Raw genomic sequence first — 24,245 nt, 5'->3', positions numbered from 1 at the left:
TTGAAATTAAGTGGAAACAACGTTGATTAAACCTGTGTGTTCCCAGTGGGACACTACTGTTAAGTGGTTCTGATTATTCTAATATCTCACCATAATTCTTCTTTATCTTCATCATCAGAATCAGACAACAATCATCACATAACATATCATCATCACAATATTTTCCTTGTTCTAAGGTGATAAGTCAAATCCGGATGATATAAAACACAGAACAACTCCAATAAATCACATCAGCAAATAACCACAGCCGACTGGTATACAGGATGGCTACCATCCTTCAAGTAGTTCATATTGGCAACAACTGGCCCATTTAAAAACTGCATGTGTTTTTCTGTTAGAAAAGAAACTCCAAGAAGAGATAATAAAATACAGAATCCATTCATCTCCACTTTGGCCCACCAGGAGGCAGGACAGAACTAAGGACAGAAGTGTCATGCCCACTTTGTTACGCTAATACTGAACAGCGAGAAACAAACAGGAAAACAAAACAAAACTTTTTTCTTTAAAAGGTTATTTTTGAAACAACTGTACACGAGGAGGATTTCATAATATTGGAGGATAAAGAAGGAAAATAACATGACAGCAACTGAACGATGTGCAGTAGTGTAGAAAAATGAGTACAAAAACATAACCCGACCAGAACACATGGAACATACAACTGACGTGGAGCTTTTCATCTGAACACACATAGAAGAACAGTAATTGACAGAGAGAGAGAGAGAGAGAGAGAGAGAGAGAGATAGAGAGAGGTGTAGAGTAGTGCATGAAAGGGAAGTAAAACAGGACTGACAGGAGAGCAGTTGTAAGGACAAACTTCTGACGTCTCGAAACGGGGTACAGTTGAGTGACAGTTTTGCCCTCTGTCCCCTTCTTTTCTCCTCTCCCTCCATCTCGTTCACTCCATCCAGTCTCCCTCGTCGAACTCGGACTCATCCTCCGAGTCGGAGTACTCGACGGCGATGCGTCGGGACAGGATGGTGGCCACGTCGTTCCCCACACGCGCGTGTTTGGCCGCCTCCTGCTCCCTCTGCTCCTCCACCTTCCTGAGCTGGATACCTGGGGGGAGGGAGGCAAAAAGGGAGGGGGAAGGAGGGAGTGGGGTGGGGGCAGAGAGAGAGAGATCACATAAGTCCAACTCTTTCTCTGTCCTCAGCATCAAGGACAAGACAAAGTGCTAGCTAGTTCCCTTTAAAAGGAACACCACTTTAGATTCTGCAACCTATAAGACAGAATGGAACAGCTTTTTTCTGTTATAAAACTGTCCAATGACCACGCACATTGAGCTTCGGACGCTACCATATTACCCCAATACCCAGATCTACTGGCTGATACACTGAGGCCCCACCCACCTTTGCGGATGGCCTCCAATAAGACGCTGCGTGCGTCACTGATGGGCGGCAGGCTGGCAGAATGTTTCTTCCCACTGGAGTGAGAGGCTGGGGACCCCACGGCACCTGACAGGAAGGAAGGCACGGGGGGCGGGCCTGGCGGGCAGGGGGAGGAGATCCGTGCTCCTGGGAGGGGCAGAGGAGGAGGAGGGGGCGGGGGCAGTACAGTGCCATCTGATTGGTGAGGGGCGGGCCCTTGTCCAGGATCTGTTGGAGGCGTGCCGGGGAGGAGAGGTGGAGGGGAGGAGCCACGGGAGGAGGGGCAGGGTGGAGGACACCAGGGGCAATCTGGAGGGGGCGGGGGAGGGGGATGGCCGGGGTCTGCTGATGGACTGGTAAAGGAGGGATAGGGGGAGGAGGGGTGCCCCGTGGGCCAGAGCTGGACATGGAAGGCAAGGGGGGAGGTGGAGGAGGCAAGGGGGGAGGTGGAGGGGGAGGGGTGTTGGAATTGAAGCCATGCATCTGTGCTGGAGACTGGGGTCTGCTGTCTGAAAAACCTGAACTGGAGCTGAGGAGAGAGAGGGAGAGACAGAAAGAGAGAGACAAACAAAGAGAAAGAGGTACTGTTACCCGGAAGCTAACTTATAATCAGGTTGGGGGGGCAAGAGAGAAATGGAAGAAGAAATGGAAGAAAATCTAGTGGAGATAACAGGGAGATGGAAAGTAAAGCAAGAAGGAGAAAGCTGTACTGTGTTATGTCCGGTGCCATCTAGAGCGGTGTTTCCCAACCCTGATCCTTGAGTACCCCCAACAATACACAGTTTCGCTGTAGCCCTTGGCAAACACATCTCCTTTAACTTATTGAGGGCTTGATGATTAGTTGACAAGTAGAATCAGGTGTGCTTGTCCAGGGATACAAAAAAAATGTGTACTGTTGGGGGTACTCAAGGACCAGGGTTGGGAAACACTGATCTAGAGTCAATACGTCTGGGCTGAAAACAAAAGGTCAACGCAAAGGGTGAGTGTACTACAGGTTCTCTCGCTCGCTCTGTCTCTTTCACTCTCATTGAGGTAATTTCTCCTGACATGTTCTCTCTCTCCACATCTATCCAATCTCTTCCTGTCCCTGACTAACACTTACTTGTCATGCTAAGCATTACATAACTGATGTCTAGTCATCCAAACACTGTGTGCGTCAAACCTATCTAGATACATTAGTCTGACATGCATGGTCTATACAGAACTAGAGAAAAGGCAAAAGAAAGATTGAAACACAACAATAATTTGGAGAGAGAACAAAATGAGAGATGCGGAGGGGATAGAGCAAAATAAGAGATGGGGGGAGATAGCAGAGAGAGAAAAAGGAGAGAGGGGTAGATAGAAAGAGCAAGAGAGAGAGAAACTTATTCCCTCTCTCTTCTCTGATTCCTCCAGAGATTGGAAGAGTGAGGACTGTGTTAGCTCTACAGGGAAAACGTCTGCCTCGGCCCTCGCTAGCCTTAACACCTTATAGATCCCCTCCACTGCTCCATCTGTCCTCACCTTCGATCCACTATCCCCGCTTCCTCCCATCCCATCCCATCCCATCCATCCATCCATGTGTTCATATTTCCCTCTTTTCCTCTGCCCACGCTCGGATAAGAAAATTCTGGGGATGGGAAACACATCTGCAGCTGCTCGCATCCCATCATTAGAGTTAACCAGAACAAAACACAACACAATTGGCTCAGAGAACGGAGCAACAAAGCAGAGAAAAGAACTGAACTGGAAAAGAACTGAAGTGGAAACATTTTTAAAAATTTGTATTCACTTGAATAGCGTCCTCAGAGTGAAAAGCGTCCTCAGAGTCAAAGCCAGAGAGTGTGTGTGTGTCTGTGTCTGCCTCTTGTGTGTTTGTCTGTGTGTCACCCACCTGATCATGGAGGGGGGTTTGATGTCTCCCAGAGGGTGCATTGGGGGCAGTGGTGGGGGGTCGTGGGGTCGCGTGTACATTCTGTCCCCAGGACGGTTCAGCAGCTCGTTCATTTGACTGTAGGGCAGCGCTGCTAGGGAGAACGGCCCGTCCATCCCTTCCAAGTACATAGGAGCTCTGAGAGAGAGAGGGGGAAGAGTTAGAGTGGGACACACCCACTCCATATGCAAAGGAGCTCTGAGGGAGACACAAAAAGGGGGAGGGGGGGTCACAAATGCTCCATATAGAGTAGCGTTGAGGTTTAACCTTTCTAGGGTTGAACCTTTCTAGGGTTTAACCTTTCCGCTAGCGGAACTCGACAACATTCCGCTGAAAAGGCCATATGTAACTTTCACACATTAACAAGTCCAATACAGCAAATGAAAGATAAACATCTTGTTAATGTCACATCCTGACCTTAGTTATCTTTGTTTTCTTTATTATTTTGGTTAGGTCAGGGTGTGACGAGGGTGATATATGTGTTTTTGCCTGTCTAGGGTTTTTCCAGTCTAGGTGTTTTTATGTCTATGATTGACTAGATTGGTTCTCAATCAGAGGCAGCTGTTTATCGTTGTCTCTGATTGGGGACCATATTTAGGTAGCCATATTCATTGGGTATTTTGTGGGTTATTGTCTATGGTTAGTTGCATGTCAAGCACTCGTTATATATAGCTTCACGTGCGTTTTGTTGTTTTGTATAGTTTGTTGAAGTGTTCTTCGTTTTCATTAAAGAAGAATGTATTCATATCACGCTGCGCCTTGGTCTCCTCGGTTTGACGAACGTGACAGAATAACCCACCAAAAAAGGACCAAGCAGCGTGCCAAAAAGGAGCGGAATTCTTGGAGAAAGAGGAGTGGAGGACATCCTGGACCTGGGAGGAGGTAATGGCAGGGGACAAGACCCTGCCATGGTAGCAGGTGGAGAAAGCACAGGAGGAACGGCGACGATATGAGGGTACACGGCTAGCACGGAAGCCCGAGAGGCACTGTGTTATGCAGAGATGCGCACGGTGTCTCCAGTGCGCTATTCTAGCCCGGTGCGCTCTATTCCAGCTCCTCGCATATGCCAGGCTAGAATGGTCATCCAACCAGGACGTATTGAGTCAGCTCTATGTTCTATATCTCCAATGCGTCTCCATGGTCCAGTGTATACTGTGCCTCTTCCCCGCACTCGCCCTGAGGTGCGTGTCATCAGCCAGTACCACCAGTGCCAACACCACGCACCAGGCTTCCTGTGCACCTCCAGAGCCCAGTACGCCCTGTTCGTCCTCCTCGCACTCGCCCTGAGGTGCGTGTCACTAGCCTGGTACCACCAGTGCCGGCTCCACGCACCAGGTCTATAGTGCACCACGGCAGTCCAGTACGCCCTGTTCCTCCTCCCCGCACTCGCCCTGAGGTGCGTGTCACCAGCCCGGTACCACCAGTTCCGGCAACACGCACCAGGCCTACAGTGCGCCTCCAGGGTCCAGTACGCCCTGTTCCTGCTTCTCGCACTCGTCCTGAGGTCCGTGTCCCCAGCCCGGTATCACCAGTGCCGGCACCACGCACCAGGCCTACAGTGCCCCCCAGCAGTCCAGAGCGTCCGGCGACAGTACCCAGTCCAGAGCGTCCAGCGACAGCACCCAGTCCAGAGCGTCCGGCGACAGCACCCAGTTCAGAGCGTCCGGCGACAGCACCCAGTCCAGAGCGTCCGGCGACAGAACCCAGTCCAGAGCGTCCGGCGACAGTTCATAGACCAGAACCTCCAACGACAGTTCATAGACCGGAACCTCCAACGACGGGCCACAGTCCGGAACCTCCAACGACAGGCCACAGTCCGGAACCTCTAACGACGGGCCACAGTCCAGGCCACAGTCCGGGGTCTCCAACGACGCTCCCCAGCCCGGGGTCTCCAGCAACGGTCCCCCAGTCCAGAACATCCGGCGATGATCCACAGCCCGTGGCCTATGGCGAGGATCTGCAGTCCAGAGCCTCGGTCGATGATCCATGGGTCGGTGCTACAAGGGCGGACTCAGAGTAAAGAAGGGGGGCGGCGTCCAGAACCAGAGCCGCCACCGAGGTTAGAAACCCACCCAGACCCTCCCATATAGGTTTAGGTTTGCGGCCGGGAGTCCGCACCTTGGGGGGGGGTGGTGGTACTGTCACACCCTGACCTTAGTTATCTTTGTTTTCTTTATTATTTTGGTTAGGTCAGGGTGTGACGAGGGTGATATATGTGTTTTTGGCCAGTCTAGGGTTTTTGTATGTTTATGGGGTCCCCAGTCTAGGTGTTTTTATGGCTATGGTTGCCGAGTTTGGTTCTCAATCAGAGGCAGCTGTTTATCGTTGTCTCTGATTGGGGACCATATTTAGGTAGCCATATTCATTGGGTATTTTGTGGGTTATTGTCTGTGGAGTGAAGTGAAGTGTTCTTCATTTTCATGAAAGAAGAATGTATTCATATCACGCTGCGCCTTGGTCTCCTCGTTATGACGAACGTGACAGTTAATCTACCCATCGTGTCCGAATTCAAAAATGCTTTACAGCTAAAGCAGAACATATGATTATGTTAGATCACCGCCAAGTTGAAAAAACACACAGCCATTTTTCCAGCCAAAGATAGGTGTCACAAAAAGGAGAAATATAGATCAAATGAATCACTAAAGTTTGATGATCTTCATCAGATGACACTCATAAGACATCATGTTACACCATACATGTATGTTTTGTTCGATAATGTGCATATTTATATCCAAAAATCTCAGTTTACATTGGAGCCTTACGTGCAGTAATGTTTTGATTCCAAAACATCCGGTGATTTTGCATAAATACTCATAATAAACATTGATAAAATATACTAGTGTTATTCACAGAATTAAAGATAGACATCTCCTTAATGCAACCGCTGTGTCAGATTTCAAAAAAACTTTACGGAAAAAGCATAATCTGAGAACGGCGCTCAGAACCCAAAACAGCCAGAGGAATATCCGCCATTTTGGAATCAACAAAGTTAGAAACGACGCCATAAATATTCACTTACCTTTGATGATCTTCAAGAGAAGGCATTCCCAGGAATCCCAGTTCGACAATAAATGCCTGATTTGTTCCATAATTTATGTCCAAATAGCCACTTGTTGTTAGCGTGTTCAGCCCAGTAATCCATCTTCATGAGGCGAGAGCATTTCATCCAGACAAAAACTCGAAATGTTCCGTTACAGTCCTTTAGAAACATGTCAAACGATGTATGGAATCAATCGTTAGGATGTTTTTAACATAAAACAAAAATCAATAATGTTCCAACCGGAGAATTAATTTGTCTTCAGAGAAGCTCTGGAACGAGAGGTAACTCTGTCGGGAGCGTGCGTCATGAGACCAAGGCTCTCTGCCAGACCACTGACTCAAAGAGGTCTCATGAGCCCCTCCTTTATAGTAGAATCCTAATTCAAGTTTCAAAAGATAGTTGGCATCTAGTGGAAGCCCTAGGAAGTACAACCTCATCCATATCTCAATGTGTATTCGGTAGGCCAAGCTTTGAAAAACTACAAACCTCAGATGTCCCACTTCCTGGTTGGATTTTTCTCAGGTTTTCACCTGCCATTTGAGTTCTGTTATACTCACAGACATCATTCAAACAATATTAGAAACCTCAGAGTGTTTTCTTTCCAATACTAATAATAATATGCATATATTAGCATCTGGAACAGAGTAGGAGGCAGTTCACTCTGGGCATGCTATTAATCCAAAAGTGAAAATGCTGCCCCCTATCCCTAAAAGGTTAATAGCATTCCACAATGCTCCATGTACGAAGATACAAGGAAGCGCACATGCACACTCACCCAGACCTGTCATGGTAGGTGGCAGAGCCGTTAGCCTCTCTTTCTTTCAAGGCCTCCTCAGAGTCGTCCTCAGCTAGCTCCGCCCCCAGTGCCAGTTTCTGCCACTCCTTCTTCCGGTCGTGAGGAGCCCGGGGTACCTTCTCAGTCTCCAGAGTACGGTCGTTTCCCCTTACCTAGAGGAGAGACGATGGAGGACGAGAAGGAAGAGAGGACAGACACGGGAGAGAGAGAAATTTGAGTTTTAATCTGCACAGAACTATTAGACAGAAACACAGAACTTTCCTACACCCCTCATGTCTGCTCTGATCACAAGTAGGGGGAAGAACTATCTGTTAATTTGACAAAGAGAGCGAGAAAGAGGTGAGTTGAAAGACAGGAGGCAACAGAGAGAAAAGAGATTGAATAGACAGAGAGTGCATACATTTCTGTGCCCATAACTAAAAACTAAACATCCATCATCTAGGCGGCACCTCTTGGTTTTGCACAGCTGTTGTTGTCATAGCGAATCCTCTCATTTTCATTGGAGACTAAGCAATATGGCATATTTACATAAAAACTGAGTAGGATGCTCATTCTACACATACAGTCCATTCGGAAAGTATTCAGACCCCTTCCCTTTTTCCACATTTTGTTACGTTACAGCCTTACACTAAAATGTATTACAATTTAAAAAATGATCACAATCCACACAGCATCCCATAATGACAAAGAAAAAACGTTTTTTAGAAATGTTTGCAAATGTATTAAAAATAAACAACAGACATGCATTATTAATTTAAGCACTCAGACCATTTGCTAGGAGACTTGAAATTGAGCTCAGGTGCATCCTGTTTCCATTGTTCATCCTTGAGATGCTTCTACAACTTGATTGGAGTCCAACTGTGGTAAATTCAATTGATTGGACATGATTTGGAAAGGCACACACCTGTCTATATAAGGTCCCACAGTTGACAGTGCATGTCAGATCAAAAACCAAGTCATGAGGTCGAAGGAATTGTCTGTAGAGCTCCAAGACAGGATTTTGTTGAGGCACAGATATGGGGAAGGGTACTAAAAAATGTCTGAAGCATTGAAGGTCCCCAAGAACACAGTGGCCTCCATCATTCTTAAATGGAAGAAGTTTGGAACCACCAAGACTCTTCCTAGAGCTGGATGCCTGGCCAAACTGAGCAATCGGTTGAGAAAGGCCGTGGTCAGGGAGGTGACCAAGAACCCAATGGTCACTCTGACAGATCTCCAGAGGAACCTCTGTGGAGATGGTAGAACTTTCCAGAAGGACAACCTTCTCTGCAGTAGTCCACCAATCAAATCACATATTATTGGTCATATACACATATTTAGCAGATGTTATTGCGGGTGTAGCGAAATGCTTGTGTTCCTAGCTTCTACAGTGCAGTAGTATCTAACAATTCACGAAAATACACACTAATCTAAAAGTAAAAGAATGGAATTAAGAAATATATAAATATTAGGATGAGCAATGTCGGACTTGGCATTGACTAAAATACAGTAGAACAGAATACAGTATATACATATGAAATGACTAAAGCAGTATGTAAACATTATTAAAGTGATTAGTTTTCTATTATTAAAGTGACTGTGATTCCATGTCTATGTATATAGGGCAGCAGCCTCTAAGGTGCAGGGTGGAGTAACCGGGTGGTAGCCGGCTAGTGATGGCTATTTAAGTCTGATGGCCTTGAGATAGAAGCTGTTTTTCATTCTCTCTGTCCCAGCTTTGATACACCTGTACTGACCTCGCCTTCTGGATGGTAGCGGGGTGAACAGGCCGTGACATCGGGTGCTGTAGGTGTCCTGGAGGGCAGGCAGTGTGCCCCCGGTGATGCGTTGGGCTGACCGCACCACTAGGGCTGTGGCAGTCATGAAATTCCATCAGCCGGTGATTGTCAAGCAAATAACTGACAGTCTCACGGTAATTGACCGTTAATTAACATAAACACATTTCCTGGCTTCCACATGTTGCCTACAAGCCGCTGATGCAGATCTTTGGAACATCTACATTTTAAAAAGTCAAATAAATCCATGTAATATAGCCTACACCTTCACAATAAATACATTTTTACATAGATATTCCTCTTGTACAGATGGGATAGGGAGGTGTGCAGTGCGATTGCATCGTCTGTGGATCTATTGGGGCAGTATGCAAATAGAAGTGGGTCTAGGGTGTCAGGTAAGGTAGAGGATATATGATCCTTATTAACTAGCCTCTCAAAGCACTTCATGATGATGGAAGTGAGTGCTACGGGGTGATAGTCATTTAGTTCAGTTACCTTTGCTTTCTTGGGTACAGGAACAATGGTGGACAGCAAGTGGGGACTGCAGACTGGGATAGGGAGAGAATGTATACGTCCGTAACCACTCCAGCCAGCTGGAGACCTTTATGGTAGAGTGGCCAAACAGAAGTCACTCCTCAGTAAAAGGCACATGACAGCCCCCATGAGAAACAAGATGCTCTTGTCTGATGAAATCTATATTTAACTATTTGGCTTGAATGCCAAGCATCACGTCTGGAGGAAACCTGGCACCATCCCTATTGTTACGCATGGTGGTGGCAGCATCATGCGGTGGGGATTTTTTTCAGCAGCAGGGATTGGGGGACTAGTCAGGAACAAGGGAAAGATGAACGGAGCAAAGTACATAGAGATCCTTGATGAAAATCTGCTCCAGAGTGCTCAGGACCTCAGACTTGGAAAAGGTTCACCTTTCAACAGAACAACAACTCTAAAGCACACAGCCAAGACAATGCAGGAGTGGCTTCGGGAAAAGTCTCTGAATTCCAGCCAGAGCCCGGACTTGAACCCTATCGAACATCTCTGGAGAGACCTGAGAGCTTAGGGGATCTGCAGAGAAGGGATAAACTCCCCAAATACAGGTGTGTAGCGTCATACCCAAGAAGACTTGAGGCAGTAATCGCTGCCAAAGGTTCTTCAACAAAGTACTGAGTAAAGGGTCTAAATACTTATGTAAACATGATAATTCCGTTTTTTTTAAATACATTTGCAAAAATGTATAAAAACCTGTTTTTGCTTTGTCATTATGGGGTATAGTGTTTAGATTGATGAGAAAAAAATATTACATCAATTTTAGAATAAGGCTGTAACGTAACAATATGTGGAAAATTCAAGGGGTCTGAATACTTTCTGAATGCACTGTATATTGTTGGAATCGGCTAAACTTTGAACATTGAGATATTAAATAAATGATAGAGAAGAAGCCTAGAATAGAAGGAGTGAAAGAGACTAGGTTTTAATGTCAGAAGTTAATGGTTCTCTGTAGGAAGACAGATAGCTGGCTGGAAGGGAGGAGAGCAACGTGTTGAGATAGGGGAGATAGAAGGACATCTGTGGATTAGGTGAAGGAGGGGTTGAGGTCAGGAGGTGAGGTCAGATCCCCTTAAGGGAGTAATCAGGGTTTAGTATCTGTTTACCCTCTTCCTGTAGAACCATAAGATGTAAGGATTGGAGAGAAGGAGTGTCTTAAGTGGGACATATATAACTGTGATGGTGAGAAATTTTGCTGTCTGAATTACAGCTGTACAGAACCTTTGGGCAGAATTCAACTTGGTTAAAGCTTCTCTAGTGTCCGTGAGTTATTTACTCAAAAATTAGAACCTAACAATGTAAACAGGACACACAGAAGGTGGCACACAGAACAGAAATCGAAGGCAGAACTTAGAGCAGGTGAGAAAGGAAAGCTGACTGACTGAATAGAACAAGACTATGCTGACATTTACGTTACAGGGCTTGTTACATTTACAGTACCACACAAAACATGGTGTCTATTATACACCAAAGTAAAAAAAAAAGATAAGATCCAAATAAGTCAATAAAATGTTACTGTACTTTAGTCATTTGTGCTTTTGTTTTGCCCAAATACACTACATATTCCCTAGTTCCCATATTTTGAGCACTGCGAACGTGACATTTGGTCTTTATAATGCATTATAACACTTCTAATTGTTGTCCTAGGGATTATGAGCTGCCAACACTTCACACACTGATACTGGAAGACACACGGTTTGTAATGAGACCACATACCTGCCCTGGGAGGTCTAAGTACCTATAGACCTGATCATACATGCCGGGGTCCTGCAACTACAAGAACAGAACGTCAAGAGAAGCACCAGGGAGCATGAATTAACACCACACAGCGTAATAGAACGTAATACCGCTGGCTGCTGAGAGTGGCAAAAATAGGAAAGCAGCAGCAGGGCATTGGAACAGATGAGGAAGCAAAACTCTGTTAAACACAAAATGACATGACACAGCTGGACTCAATGGCAGCGCAGTCAGACACAGCAATAGAGCGCAAATCATACAATTTAACATAGTGCACGTGCCACTTACAAACCAAATGACAGAGTGGACTAGAGAGCACTCACTGGATAGAAAACACTCTAACGTTTCCAAAACTGTAAAGATATTGTCTGTGAGTATAACAGAACTGATGTTGCAGGCGAAAGCCTGAGAAGAATCCAATCCGGAAGTGCCCCAGGTTTTGAAAGCGCTGCGTACACACACACACACACACACACACACACACACACACACACACACACACACGCAGTGCCAAACAAACTCAAAGATAACAGAGCTGTTCAGCCATACAAAGACAATGAAGAGACAGTACAAAACAAGAATTCAAAATAAAATAGCCTATTTGAACACACAAAAAGCACAAAGCAAGCACCCCGTGCACATCAGTGCAGCATGACACAACGCACACTAACACAACATGACAAAGTTGTTTAGCAAATTAGCACAACATGGTTAGCACCAGAAGGAAGCACAAGGCAAGCAGCAAAAGAACAAGAGAGTCATCATTCATAGAAAGACTTGGCTAGGTTACCATCAACAACATCCTACACAAAGACAGTTGGTGTTTCTACTCTGTTGCTATGCAGCAGAAATCTCAACAATGTGGTCAAACACTTTAGTTAAGCAACGTATCTGCCTCAAATCAATATGCTAATTAGGCACATTTGTTTTTAGAATTTTTATGCAACCTTGCTTAAACATCCTACACACAAGCATAATGAGACACTGATGATGCACTAAGGTATAACAAATGTTTGAAATAACAGTTGTTGTGAGACATTTGTTTGGACAAAAAAGTCTTGAGACTTGGGAGGTGGGGGTCACATCGCTGGACTGGATTGTATGTGACCACTTGTACTGTAGCATTGGGGTTGGGGCTGGGTTTCTGTACAGCACTTTGAGATATCAGCTGATGTATGAAGGGCTATATAAATACATTTGATTTGATTTGATTAAAAACACACGCACACACAAAAAATAGCTTGATCGATTGTTGATCAATCAACATTTCTGTTAGTAAGTACAGTTTAGCTCTAATGTAACTCATGCAGATAACTGATTTTGTTATACTGAACAAAAATATAAACGCAACAATTTCAAAGATTTTACTGAGATACAGTTCATATAAGGAAATCAGTCAATTGAAATACATTTATTAGGCCCTAATCTATGGATTTCACATGCCTGGGCAGGGGTGTAGCCATGTGTGGGCCTTGGAGGGCATAGGCCCACCCAATGGGGATTCCCCCCCATAGATACACAAAAAGTATCTATTACAGACAGAATACTCCTCAGCACAAATCCTGCCATATTCTCTCAAACAACGTTGGAGGTAAGCTTATGGTAGAGAAATGAACTTTCAATTATCTGGCAACAGCTCTGGTGGATATTCTAGCTGGTCAGCATACCAATTGCACGCTCCCTCAAAACATGAGACATCTGTGGCATTGTGTTGTGTGACAAAACTGCACATTTGAAAGTGGTCTTTTATGGTCCCCAGCACAATTTCCCCTAGTGTCATGATCATGCTGTTTATTCAGCTTCTTGATATGCCACACCTGTCAGGTGGATGGATTATCTTGGAAAAGGAGAAATGCTCACTAACAGGGATGAAAATGTGCACAACATTTGAGAGAAATAAGCTTTTTGCAAGTATGGAACATTTCTGGGATTTTTATTTCAGCTTATGAAACATGGGACCAACACTTTACATGTAGTGTTTATATTTTTGTTCAGTGTAGTTTGTTTCTGTGACACATGCTCATTTGTATGAGTGATCAGGTGGGCGTGTGACACAACGGTGGGTTGTGATTTGACGTGACATGGATTGGGCCGGTGTCAGCCTCGGTGTGTTTGACTAATTGCAGTTGACCCCGCCCCCACCCTGTCATGCCCAGAATAGTCAGTAGTCACACAGCAGAGAGAAGGAAACATAATGAATCTTAAAAGTAATGCACATTGATTAGCCACGATTAATCAGAGGCCATTACGCTGATGGAGAGGGGCACACACTCGTACACACACCAGAGAAGATGAAGTGAAAACCCCCTGTTTATTGTTCTCTCAAGCCTTTCCTTTAGCAGTTATTGGTTATGAGAATGTGGGTCACTGGGGGTGTGTACTACAGGTGTCTTTACTAGGGATGCACGATATATCGGTGAACATATCGGAATCGGTCAATATTAGCTAAAAATGGCGGTTTTCCGGTTTCGGCCTGATGTCTAATTTAATGCCGATATTAAAATCCGATGTCAAAGCTACCGTGCATACCTATATAACGTAGGTACATGCATTCCTAATCTAGCCCACAATGTCTGCTGTGTGGATCGAGCAGTCAACAAGTCGAGCAGTCATTTAAAAGAGTATGGTAATTTCAGAGAGACAACTCAAATCCATTAATTAAAGCCAAGATAATGGAATTCATTGCCGTTGACAATCAACTGTTCTCTGTCGTGGGTGATGTTGGCTTTCACCGACTGGTCGAGCACCGGTACACATTACTAAGTGCGCTATTTTTCCGATGTTGCCCTACTGAAGTTACACAGTAATAGCGTCACTGCTATTAGCTTCACGACATACATACTATGGAAAGCCGTTTGGGTCTTTGTGTGTCAAAAAAGATACAGTAGCGCTGTCAAAAATAAACAAGCAAACACTGGCCACGAACGATGTGTTTACAATACCACGTTGGTAATAAAGGGCTAGGGTTAGACCGCAACTTCTGGTGTAGCTAGGTTTAGCTTGGTACCTAGCTAGCACAAATACAACCAGCCTAAAAACAATGACCAGTAGAGACTGCAGTCATTGTCATTATTCTTAGCAATGATTTAGGAATCCTTGTGAGTAAGTATTAGCTAGGTTGCCACTAATTGTTCACCTATTAAAATTGAACTTCAGTTCATGAAAATAAATAGCTAGCCAGCTACTTAACCCTGTTGCCCAAAGCTAATGTTATAAGCAGCCAGATAGCTTCATCCGGCTAGTGAGGCTCGCCACAATAAGGATTAGGCACAATTGTGGAATTTGGGGTTTGCCTTCAAAATAAAAGTATGTCATTGACAGTGATGCAAATGAATACAAATAGTATAATTTTATTTTGAAGGCTAACCACAAAGTCCACTATTGTGGCTAATCCTTATTGTGGCTAGCTTCACATAGATAGGTCCGACCACCATTAATCAAATAAGAAATGTCTTATAAATTAGGGTTATTTTAGATGATTACACCTAGCTATATAGTTAGCGACTGAATCAGATTATGTACACTGCTCAAAAAAATAAAGGGAACACTAAAATAACACATCCTAGATCTGAATGAATGAAATATTCTTATTAAATACTTTTTTCTTTACATAGTTGAATGTGCTGACAACAAAATCACACAAAAATTATCAATGGAAATCAAATTTATCAACCCAAGGAGGTCTGGATTTGGAGTCACACTCAAAATTAAAGTGGAAAACCACACTACAGGCTGATCCAACTTTGATGTAATGTCCTTAAAACAAGTCAAAATGAGGCTCAGTAGTGTGTGTGGCCTCCACGTGCCTGTATGACCTCCCTACAATGCCTGGGCATGCTCCTGATCAGGTGGCGGATCGTCTCCTGAGGGATCTCCACCCAGACCTGGACTAAAGCATCCGCCAACTCCTGGACAGTCTGTGGTGCAACGTGGCGTTGGTGGATGGAGCGAGACATGATATCCCAGATGTGCTCAATTGGATTCAGGTCTGGGGAACGGGTGGGCCAGTCCATAGCATCAATGCCTTCCTCTTGCAGGAACTGCTGACACACTGCAGCCACATGAGGTCTAGCATTGTCTTGCATTAGGAGGAACCCAGGGCCAACCGCACCAGCATATGGTCTCACAAGGGGTCTGAGAATCTCATCTCGGTACCTAATGGCAGTCAGGCTACCTCTGGCGAGCACATGGAGGGCTGTGCGGCCCCCCCAAAGAAATGCAACCCCACACCATGATTGACCCACCGCCAAACCGGTCATGCTGGAGGATGTTGCAGGCAGCAGAACGTTCTCCATAGCGTCTCCAGACTCTGTCACGCCTGCCACATGTGCTCAGTGTGAACCTGCTTTCATCTGTGAAGAGCACAGGGCGCCAGTGGCGAATTTGCCAATCTTGATGTTCTCTGGCAAATGCCAAACGTCCTGCACGGTGTTGGGCTGTAAGCACAACCCCCACCTGTGGACGTCAGGCCCTCATACCACCCTCCTGCTGGAGGTCATTTTGCAGGGCTCTGGCAGTGCTCCTCCTGCTCCTCCTTGCACAAAGGCAGAGGTAGCGGTCCTGCTGCTGGGTTGTTGCCCTCCTACGGCCTCCTCCACGTCTCCTGATGTACTGGCCTGTCTCCTGGTAGTGCCTCCATGCTCTGGACACTACACTGACAGACGCAGCAAACCTTCTTGCCACAGCTCGCATTGATGTGCCATCCTGGATGAGCTGCACTACCTGAGCCACTTGTGTGGGTTGGAGACTCCATCTCATGTTACCACTAGAGTGAAAGCACCGCCAGCATTCAAAAGTGACCAAAACATCAGCCAGGAAGCATAGGAACTGAGAAGTGGTCTGTGGTCACCACCTGCAGAACCATTCCTTTATTGGGGGTGTCTTGCTAATTGCCTATAATTTCAACCTGTTGTCTATTCCATTTGCACAACAGCATGTGAAATGTATTGTCAATCAGTGTTGCTTCCTAAATGAACAGTTTGATTTCACAGAAGTGTGATTGACTTGGAGTTACATTGTGTTGTTTAAGTGTTCCCTTTATTTTTTTGAGCAGTGTATATTGCTACGTGGAAGAAATAGTAAGTGAAAGTATAGCTTTGATGTTTTACTGGTAACGGGAACATATGTAAATGCCAACAAAATAACTTTTTGGTTAGTGTGGTGTGTGTTTGTGTGTGTGTGTGTGTGTGTGTTTATTTGACTATTTATCTGTACTACAATGCTTAAGAGGCCGCATTTCTTTTTATATCGGACAATATCGGTTACTGGCCAAAAATGTAATATCTGTGCATCACTAGTCATTACTGTTATAAATGTGGATATCTAACAATTATTAGGTCATTAGCATGGAGACTGTATAGTAGGTACATTGTACAAAATACCTACTTGTAAAGTACAGTGAGAAATATGTGATTAAGTCCAAGATCAGACATCAGATCACAACAATCCTGGCAGTTAGTGGAAACCCAAAACCCAAAGAGTGGAGGGAGGGGGTCTGTGTTAGTGGGTACCACACAGTGGTCACGGGTGCGGGAAGAGGGTGGCAGGTTTACCCAAAGGGTTACAATCACTGTGAAAAAAGCAGAATCCCACTAGTGTCCAGTCAGTGATCGTCTCAGATGCACCTTGTAGTTGGAGAAGTGATTAGCAAAGGGTTTCCAGGTAAGTAGCAGGGGTTTGAAGCAGAGTTAGTGGGGGTCCAGTGCACTGCTTTGAGGCAGGGCAAACCCAAAAGGAGGGGGGTTAGATAGGGGGGCAGCAGGCTAACCCGAGGGTCTCAGGACAGGGTCTGAGGGGCGGGGCAGTCTTACCTCTGGGGGAAAGGAGGGGAGGGGGTTCAGAGGGGACTCTGATAAGGCCCTCCGGCCACACATGAAAAGGCAATTCCATCTGCACAGAGTCAGAGACAACAGAGACCAAGGAGAGGACGAAGGGAAAGAGAGAGGGAGGTAGGGAAGAGAGGGATACTAGCTAAGGCATTAGAGGTTTCAGGAATCTAGATATATTCATAAGAATACATAAGCCGATATATATATTTCCCTATGTCAAATATAACTGTCCTACTAGTTCCAGAAACAACACACATAGCTATGTAGCCTATCTGTATGTGTTTGACAGACAGTGTAACAGGCAGTGATGTGTGAATTAGCTGTGGTCATGGCTGCTTATTGACAGTCTGTCCTTCCATCTTACTGCAACTGCTGCTCTTTCAATCTCTGGCCAGCTCGGCACGGCAGAAAATGTAGGATTGCTATGGCAACCCCCGGGAGGGGTAGGGGGGTTGGAGCATGGGGTGGGGAACCTGACCAGTAACATTGTGTTTGAGTGCGGTAATGGACAGTTCCCTGATCTCCTCAAATATGTTCTAGAGATGCTTGTACACTCTCTCTCTCTGTTCTATATATCACACGCATGCACGCACACACACACACACACACACACACACACACACACACACACACACACACACACACACACACACACACACACACACACACACACACACACACACACACACACACACACACACACACACCTGCCTGAGAGGCATATTCAGCTGATCTAACTGCATTCAATGACCTCAGCAAGCGAGCGCAAGTCTTACAATGAGTCACGGACACGGTCACACACACTCAACCTGACGACACCCTTATCACTGTGTTTCTCACTCGCTCTCCCCTCTTTCACTCTTTTTCTCTCTCTCACTTTCTCTATCTCTCTCTCCTTAAGGAAGCTCCAATATGTTCATGCCAGAATCCTTTTCTTCACTTATCTCACTATCCTGTAGTTGTATGGCTGTATGTCATGATGCGTCTGAACCCAAAGTGTGTGTGTGTGTAAAGTCCAGTAATCCTCCCTCCCTGGGCTCAGTGGGCTGCCATCCTAGCACTTTGTACGTGGTCTGTACTCTATACTGTAATGGCTGCCAGTGTATTGTGGTGCAGCGAAAATAGTGCTTCATAACTCCACTGGCCTTTTCTGAGACTGGTATCTGGCCTCAACTCCCCACCATCCCAACTCAAATACTCTGTTTACACCAAATAAGGCCTATTAAATACTGTATCTATCTATATATTGTTCTGTGAGCTATTTTTGTATACAATTTCTGTATTTCCAGTCTTTCTCTAAATACATAGTGATGTGACTGTTACTGTCCCCTGTTCTCTGACTGTGAGTCTTGTGACTGAACCCTTCATCACCACCACAAAAACCCAAACCTCAACTTTTATATCCCCAAACCTCTCTGGCAGGGTTCCCTCATTGGTTGGTTGTGCTTGAAAATCTAACCACGTTGGGCTCCGATTGGATGGTTATGGTGAAGAGAGGGCTATGGCCCGCCACTCAAGCATGGAGACACAAGCTGGTGCTGAGTAGTGTCGTAGGGGGGGAGGAGAACTCGGAGGATACACAAAGGCTCCCTCATGATCGTGTGTGTGTGTGTGTGTGTGTGTGTGTGTAAATCTCACTGAGTATACACAATGTTCTCGCTACTGGGAGCATTTGTGTGTACAGTATGGGTGTGTGTGTCTATGAGGGACCCCACATGAGAGCAATTGTGTGTACGGTATGTGGGTGTATGCATATGTGTGTTTATACAGTTTGAGTGTGTGTCTCTCTCAGGACAAACATAGGCTCCCCCATGAGGTGCGGGGGCAGAGAGAGGGCAGATGTAAACATTAATTAGAGTAAAAAACTAGACAACAGAGAACCACTGTGTATCCTTCCCTCCCTAATAATAGAGGCAATTCTGATCCGAGAACAGTTCCAATATTGGGCTCATAATGGCTGAGATTAAACCTGTAATAGGGAGAGCTGATCTGACATTAGTTAGGGTCCAAAAGCTACTTAGTGACACAGCACCTCAGCTAAGGATCAATGTGCAAACAACACCACGCTGAATCCTACAATAAGAAGACAGGATGCTGGTGATGACCTGGCCCACTGGCCCTTCCTTACCTTCTGTTTCCTCTTCTCTTTCCTTTTGTCCTCCGTGTCCTGCAGCATCTTCTCTCTCCACAGGTCAAAGAAGTAGGAGGGGTTTGTGTAGAACTTCAGCCCCTCCTTACCATCATCCCTGTAGGAGCAGTAGGAAACCAGAGTTAACCCTAGACACTGATTTGAGGTCAGTCTTGCTGATCCTAGATCTGCTACTCAGAGCGTTGCGAACCAGAGATAGCTGATGAGGGTCAAATTTGACCTCTCTCTTTTTATCTTTTCATTTGTCTTTTTATTTCACCCTATCTTCACCCTTAACCAGGAATAATCCAATAATCCAATCACTTCAAAAAAACTAACACATATACCCTGCCACCCTCATGCACACATTTGTCCATCATATCATATCACATCAACATGGGAATGCAATGTGCCCAAGACGCACAAATAGCCACATTGACTCTCTCTCCTTCTCTTACACATTCTAGTCGGTGATACCTCAAAAAGGTGCTGAACTAATTGGCATATATTCTACCATAACATTATACTTGTTTCTCCATTAACCCCCTCAGCCACCTACAGAGTTTAGAGGGTTACATAACCCATAATGCACCTCTTCTTCCTAGCTACCATGGAGTGTTCGGTGACGAACGGGAATGATTGTGAGAGAGGGATAACAATAGGAAGAGGAAACATGAAAAGAAAGAACATCAAAAGGAGATGAGGACGTTTAATGATATGCAACAACATGGGGAAAGATGTCAGGAGTGTGACAGAGTGGTAGGGTGTGTGTGTTTGAGTGTGTAAGTATATTAGGTGTATCTTGTGTGTGTGTGTGTCTGTGTGTGTGTGCGTGTGCGTGTGTGTGCGTGTGCGTGTGTGTGTGTGTGTGTGTGTGTGTGTGTGTGTGTGTGTGTGTGTGTGTGTGTGTGTGAGAGAGAGAAATGCTGTTCCGACTGAGTACTATGCGTGTTTATATTGTGTGTGTGTTTGACAGGGCAGCAGCAGCTGGATCTGAAGAATAACAGCCTGAGGTGTAGCAGACAGCCCCCTGGTGAGAAGTTCAGGAGCGAAAGAGGAAGAAAATAAGAAAGAGGGGGCATGGAAGGAAAGAGAGGACAGAAACTCAAAAAGTGGTCCAGAAGTCCTTCAGAAGTACTGAGACACAGAGGGGTCAGAGAGCATGCTGAGTAGAGGTGTCTGTCTGTATGCAGTCCCATAGCGACAGGTAGTCTAGTATTTAGAGCATTGATCAAATCCTGAGCTGACAAGGTAAAAATCTGTTGTTCTGCCCCTGAACAAGGCAGTTAACCCACTGTTCCCCAGTAGGCCATAATTGTAAATAAGAATTTGTTCTTAACTGACTTGCCTAGTTAAATAAAAAATAAAAATAGCGATATCTAAAGCTGCTTCTCAGCATAGACTAGTTCAACAGTCGACATCTATCCTAGAGAAGACAGACACTGAGCCGTACAGCTATTAAACCCACACTATTAAACTGAGAACCCAGACAAATAAAAGGCCCCGGACCATTTGCTGTGGTTTCATTATGGATTATTTATCTCCAGCTGGCTCTCTGAATTTAATTCAATTTAATGGGCTTTAATGGCATGGGAAACATATGTTTACATTGCCAAAGCAAGTCAAATAGATAATTAACAAAAGTGAAATAAACAATACATAATTAACAGTAAACATTGCACTCACAAAAGTTCCAAAATAATAAAGACAGTTCAAATGTCATATTATGTCTATATACAGTGTTGTAATGATTAATAAATAGGCACAGGTAACAATGTGACACTTACAGAACTTAGGATTCTAAGGCTACTAGAATCATAAGGCTACTATTGCTGAACTGGACACCAAAATCGAGAGCACCATTTGAACGGTTGCTTCGCAGGGCCAGAGTATTGTGGACCTTGAGAAAGCTTCTGAATTCAACGCTGGTAGGATCGACGAGTTAGAGAAGCTATGCACGTTATTGCAGGATACTGTGCAGATGCTTTCTGTGAAAGTGGTCGACCTCGAGGGCCGATCCCGACGTCATAACCTTTGCGTTGTTGGTCTGGCAGAGGGGGTGGAGGCTGGCTCTCGCCCCACCAACTTCTTTGCCAAGCTATTGAGAGATGCAATGGGATCGGATGTTTTGGCTTCGGATCCCCAGCTGGACCGTGCACATCGCGCCCTTGTCCCAGTGCCTGGTCCGGGCCAACGTCCTCACCCAGTAATCATCTGTTGTCACAGTTTCAAGACCAAGGATCTTATCCTGCGCGAGGCTCGGATGAGGGGTAACCTGTTACATAAAGGACACCCCTTCCGTGTCTATGAGGATTATGCGCCCGACGTGGCAAAACATCACGCCGGCTACAGAGATGTCATGACCAAACTCTATCTTCGCCCAGCCTTGCTCTTCCCTGCAAGACTTTACCCCTCCTTCCGGTGAGAAGATTTGTCTCTCCTCGGTTTTGGACGCAGAGAAGTTTATCCGGGAATAGACACCGATCCCCCATATGGGTTAGAGCACCTTGTCATTGTGTGTTAGGGTCTGCTCATGGACTCGAATCCATACTATACCAGAACGGGTGAAACCTTATTAAACTGTCTCAGCAAGTGCTACTGAACATGTAAGATGCTGAGCCGACCAATGGAGGGCGGTCAGAGCTCTTTATTTAACCTTCATTTCACTTTCATTCCGACTAGACGACTGATCTGTCGTTGGAGTTCAGAGATGTCTGTTTGGGTGGCCTTCCAGGTTTGATCATTAACACTTTCGGATGGATATACTTATATTCCCCCATTTTCAATTCGTATATTATTCTTATTACCATACCATTTATTTATTGCTTGCAGGGGACTGGGGGTGATGGTTGGGCAGACACAGACACCTGGATAGCAAGTTGGTGTTTGTGCCGTTCTGCTTCTGTCATAGCCGTGGGCCGCTCTCCCGATTAGATTCCCACCAGCCTTCTGTGGTGCTTGTGTCTATGTGTAGGTGTGCATATATATAATTATTATTTGTACTTTATTATTATTATTATTATTATTAAAAATGTTCTCTTAGCATTTTATTATTATTTTGTATGTGTATATTTTAAGTGTAGGTATGTGTATGTGTGTGTGTATGTGTGTGTGTGTGTATGTATATGTATGTATTTGTATATGTCTATATATATATATATATATATTTTTTTTTTTATGTGTGTGTATGTATATATATATATGTACATATATGTGTGTGTGTATGTATGTAGGTGTATGTATGTATGTATGTATGTATGTATGTATGTATGTATGTATGTATGTATGTATGTATGTATGTATGTATGTATGTATGTATGTATGTGTATGTATGTATATACGTGTGTGTGTGTGTGTGTGTGTGTATATATATATGTATGTGTTTATGTGTATATATGTATATGTAAATGTACTGCTGTCTATGTCGCTTGCTGATGGTTTATGTTTAGACCGGCATTGCTTAGCAATATAGTCTTGTGATGCTATATCTTGCTTATCTCAGGGATTGATTGACCCAAGATGACGCTTCAGTGCGCAATATGTTTAAGTTGCAACTTATTCTGTTTTGGTTTATATGATGCTAATTGAACACTTTATTCGCGGGAGCCTCCTCAGTTCATATGTTAGTAGAAGTTCTAGGATAGTGAGAGGTGAACGTATATTTGGGATTTTATTTTTGTTTTACCTCTTGTTCGAGGTCGCGCAGTGCATTTTTGGCATCAGCCAGACAATGTGTTTATTATTTAGATTTTTTATTTTTATCCTCAAATGTTGTTTCTCTCCTATTTGTGTATGCCTGTTGAAGGTGGGTTTATGGGGGGTAAGTGTTAGGGGAACAGGGTGGGAAGTAAAGGTTCTTGCAGGGGGGAGGGGTGGGTTGGATACTGCTCAGGTGTAGGTGCTACATATGCTGATCGTGATGGCTTGGTGCGCTTTCTTACCTTTTTATTGAGTTACATGTTATGCAGGCCACCATAGGAACTACAAACGAGAGGAGGGTGGGGCTTAAATTCACTTCCTGGAATGTCAAGAGTGTCAAGAGTTTAAACAAACCAATTAAGAGAGGCAAGGTCCTAGCCCACTTGAAAGCACTCTCATCTGATAATATAATTTTGCAAGAATCCCATCTGGATAACAATTCTCATTGCAGACTTAAATGTAGGAGGGTGGGGCAAGTGTATCACTCTAACTTCTCGGCCAAAACGAGAGTCACAGCGATTCTGGTACGGAAAGGAATTCCCTTTCTACATAAAACCACTATTGCTGATAAAGAGGGTCGTTATGTGATCGTAATAGGAGAGATCCACTCTATTTCCATAACTCTACTACATATCTATGGGCCAAACATTGATAACCCCTCTTTTTTCAAAAAGAGTTCTTGCCCTAATTCTAGATTGGAGGGGACCTTAACTGTGTGCTAGACCAATATTTGGATAGATCCTCTACCCGGTGAACCCCTACCTCCTATTCAAGCTAATTCTTGAATACCTACATAAAAAAATTCTAATTTATTTGATATATGGAGGATCTCTAACCCTACGGGTAGGGAATACTCCTTTTACTCTCCTGTTCACAATGTTAATACTCAAATTGACTACTTTTTGGTTGATGCGAAATTACTCCCCTATACCTGTAATGTGAGGTATCAGGATATTATAATCTCCGACCACAGTCTATTCACCTTCTGCTTGAGATTGGGTAACATTGTACCAACCAAGAGGGTCGGGAGGTTGAATCCTCAGCTCCTCACAGAACCAACATTCTGTGAACATCTTAAAACCTCTTGGGGAGGCTGCGAATTTTCGCAGCTTTTTGTTAAAAATCGCGCAACATTTCAGCGCCCTGCTACTCATTCCAGGAATATAGTATATGCATATGATTAGTATGTGTGGATAGAAAACACTCAGACGTTTCTAAAACTGTTTAAATCACGGCTGTGACTATAACAGAACGTCTGTTTCATCGAAAAGCGCAGGAAAATCTGATCACTGGAGATGGAAAAAATATCCATGCGCCACTTCCATGAATTGTTAAAGGTGAACCGTATTAAATGAGGCCGAGCTTGCAGTACCTACAGCTTCCACAGGATGTATAGAGTCTTCTCATTTGATTCTGA

General features: G+C 44.6%; 1 protein-coding gene across 1 annotated transcript in view; it reads right to left on the bottom strand.

Moving 5' to 3' along the window:
* Positions 1–762: 762 nt before the first annotated feature.
* The window catches only part of LOC112232986 (wiskott-Aldrich syndrome protein family member 1-like), a 155,153-nt gene continuing 131,670 nt past the window's right edge, over positions 763–24,245 (bottom strand). Inside the window, 7 exon segments of the mRNA XM_024400327.2 lie at positions 763–1,056; positions 1,350–1,583; positions 1,586–1,896; positions 3,241–3,417; positions 7,095–7,267; positions 11,153–11,209; positions 19,130–19,247. Coding sequence (XP_024256095.2) covers positions 896–1,056; positions 1,350–1,583; positions 1,586–1,896; positions 3,241–3,417; positions 7,095–7,267; positions 11,153–11,209; positions 19,130–19,247 — 1,231 coding nt within the window. The 3' untranslated portion in view covers positions 763–895.

This window comes from Oncorhynchus tshawytscha, linkage group LG05 (genome assembly GCF_018296145.1).
Source record: "Oncorhynchus tshawytscha isolate Ot180627B linkage group LG05, Otsh_v2.0, whole genome shotgun sequence".
NCBI lineage: Eukaryota > Metazoa > Chordata > Actinopteri > Salmoniformes > Salmonidae > Oncorhynchus > Oncorhynchus tshawytscha.
This window is presented reverse-complemented; position numbering and strand designations above follow the sequence as displayed.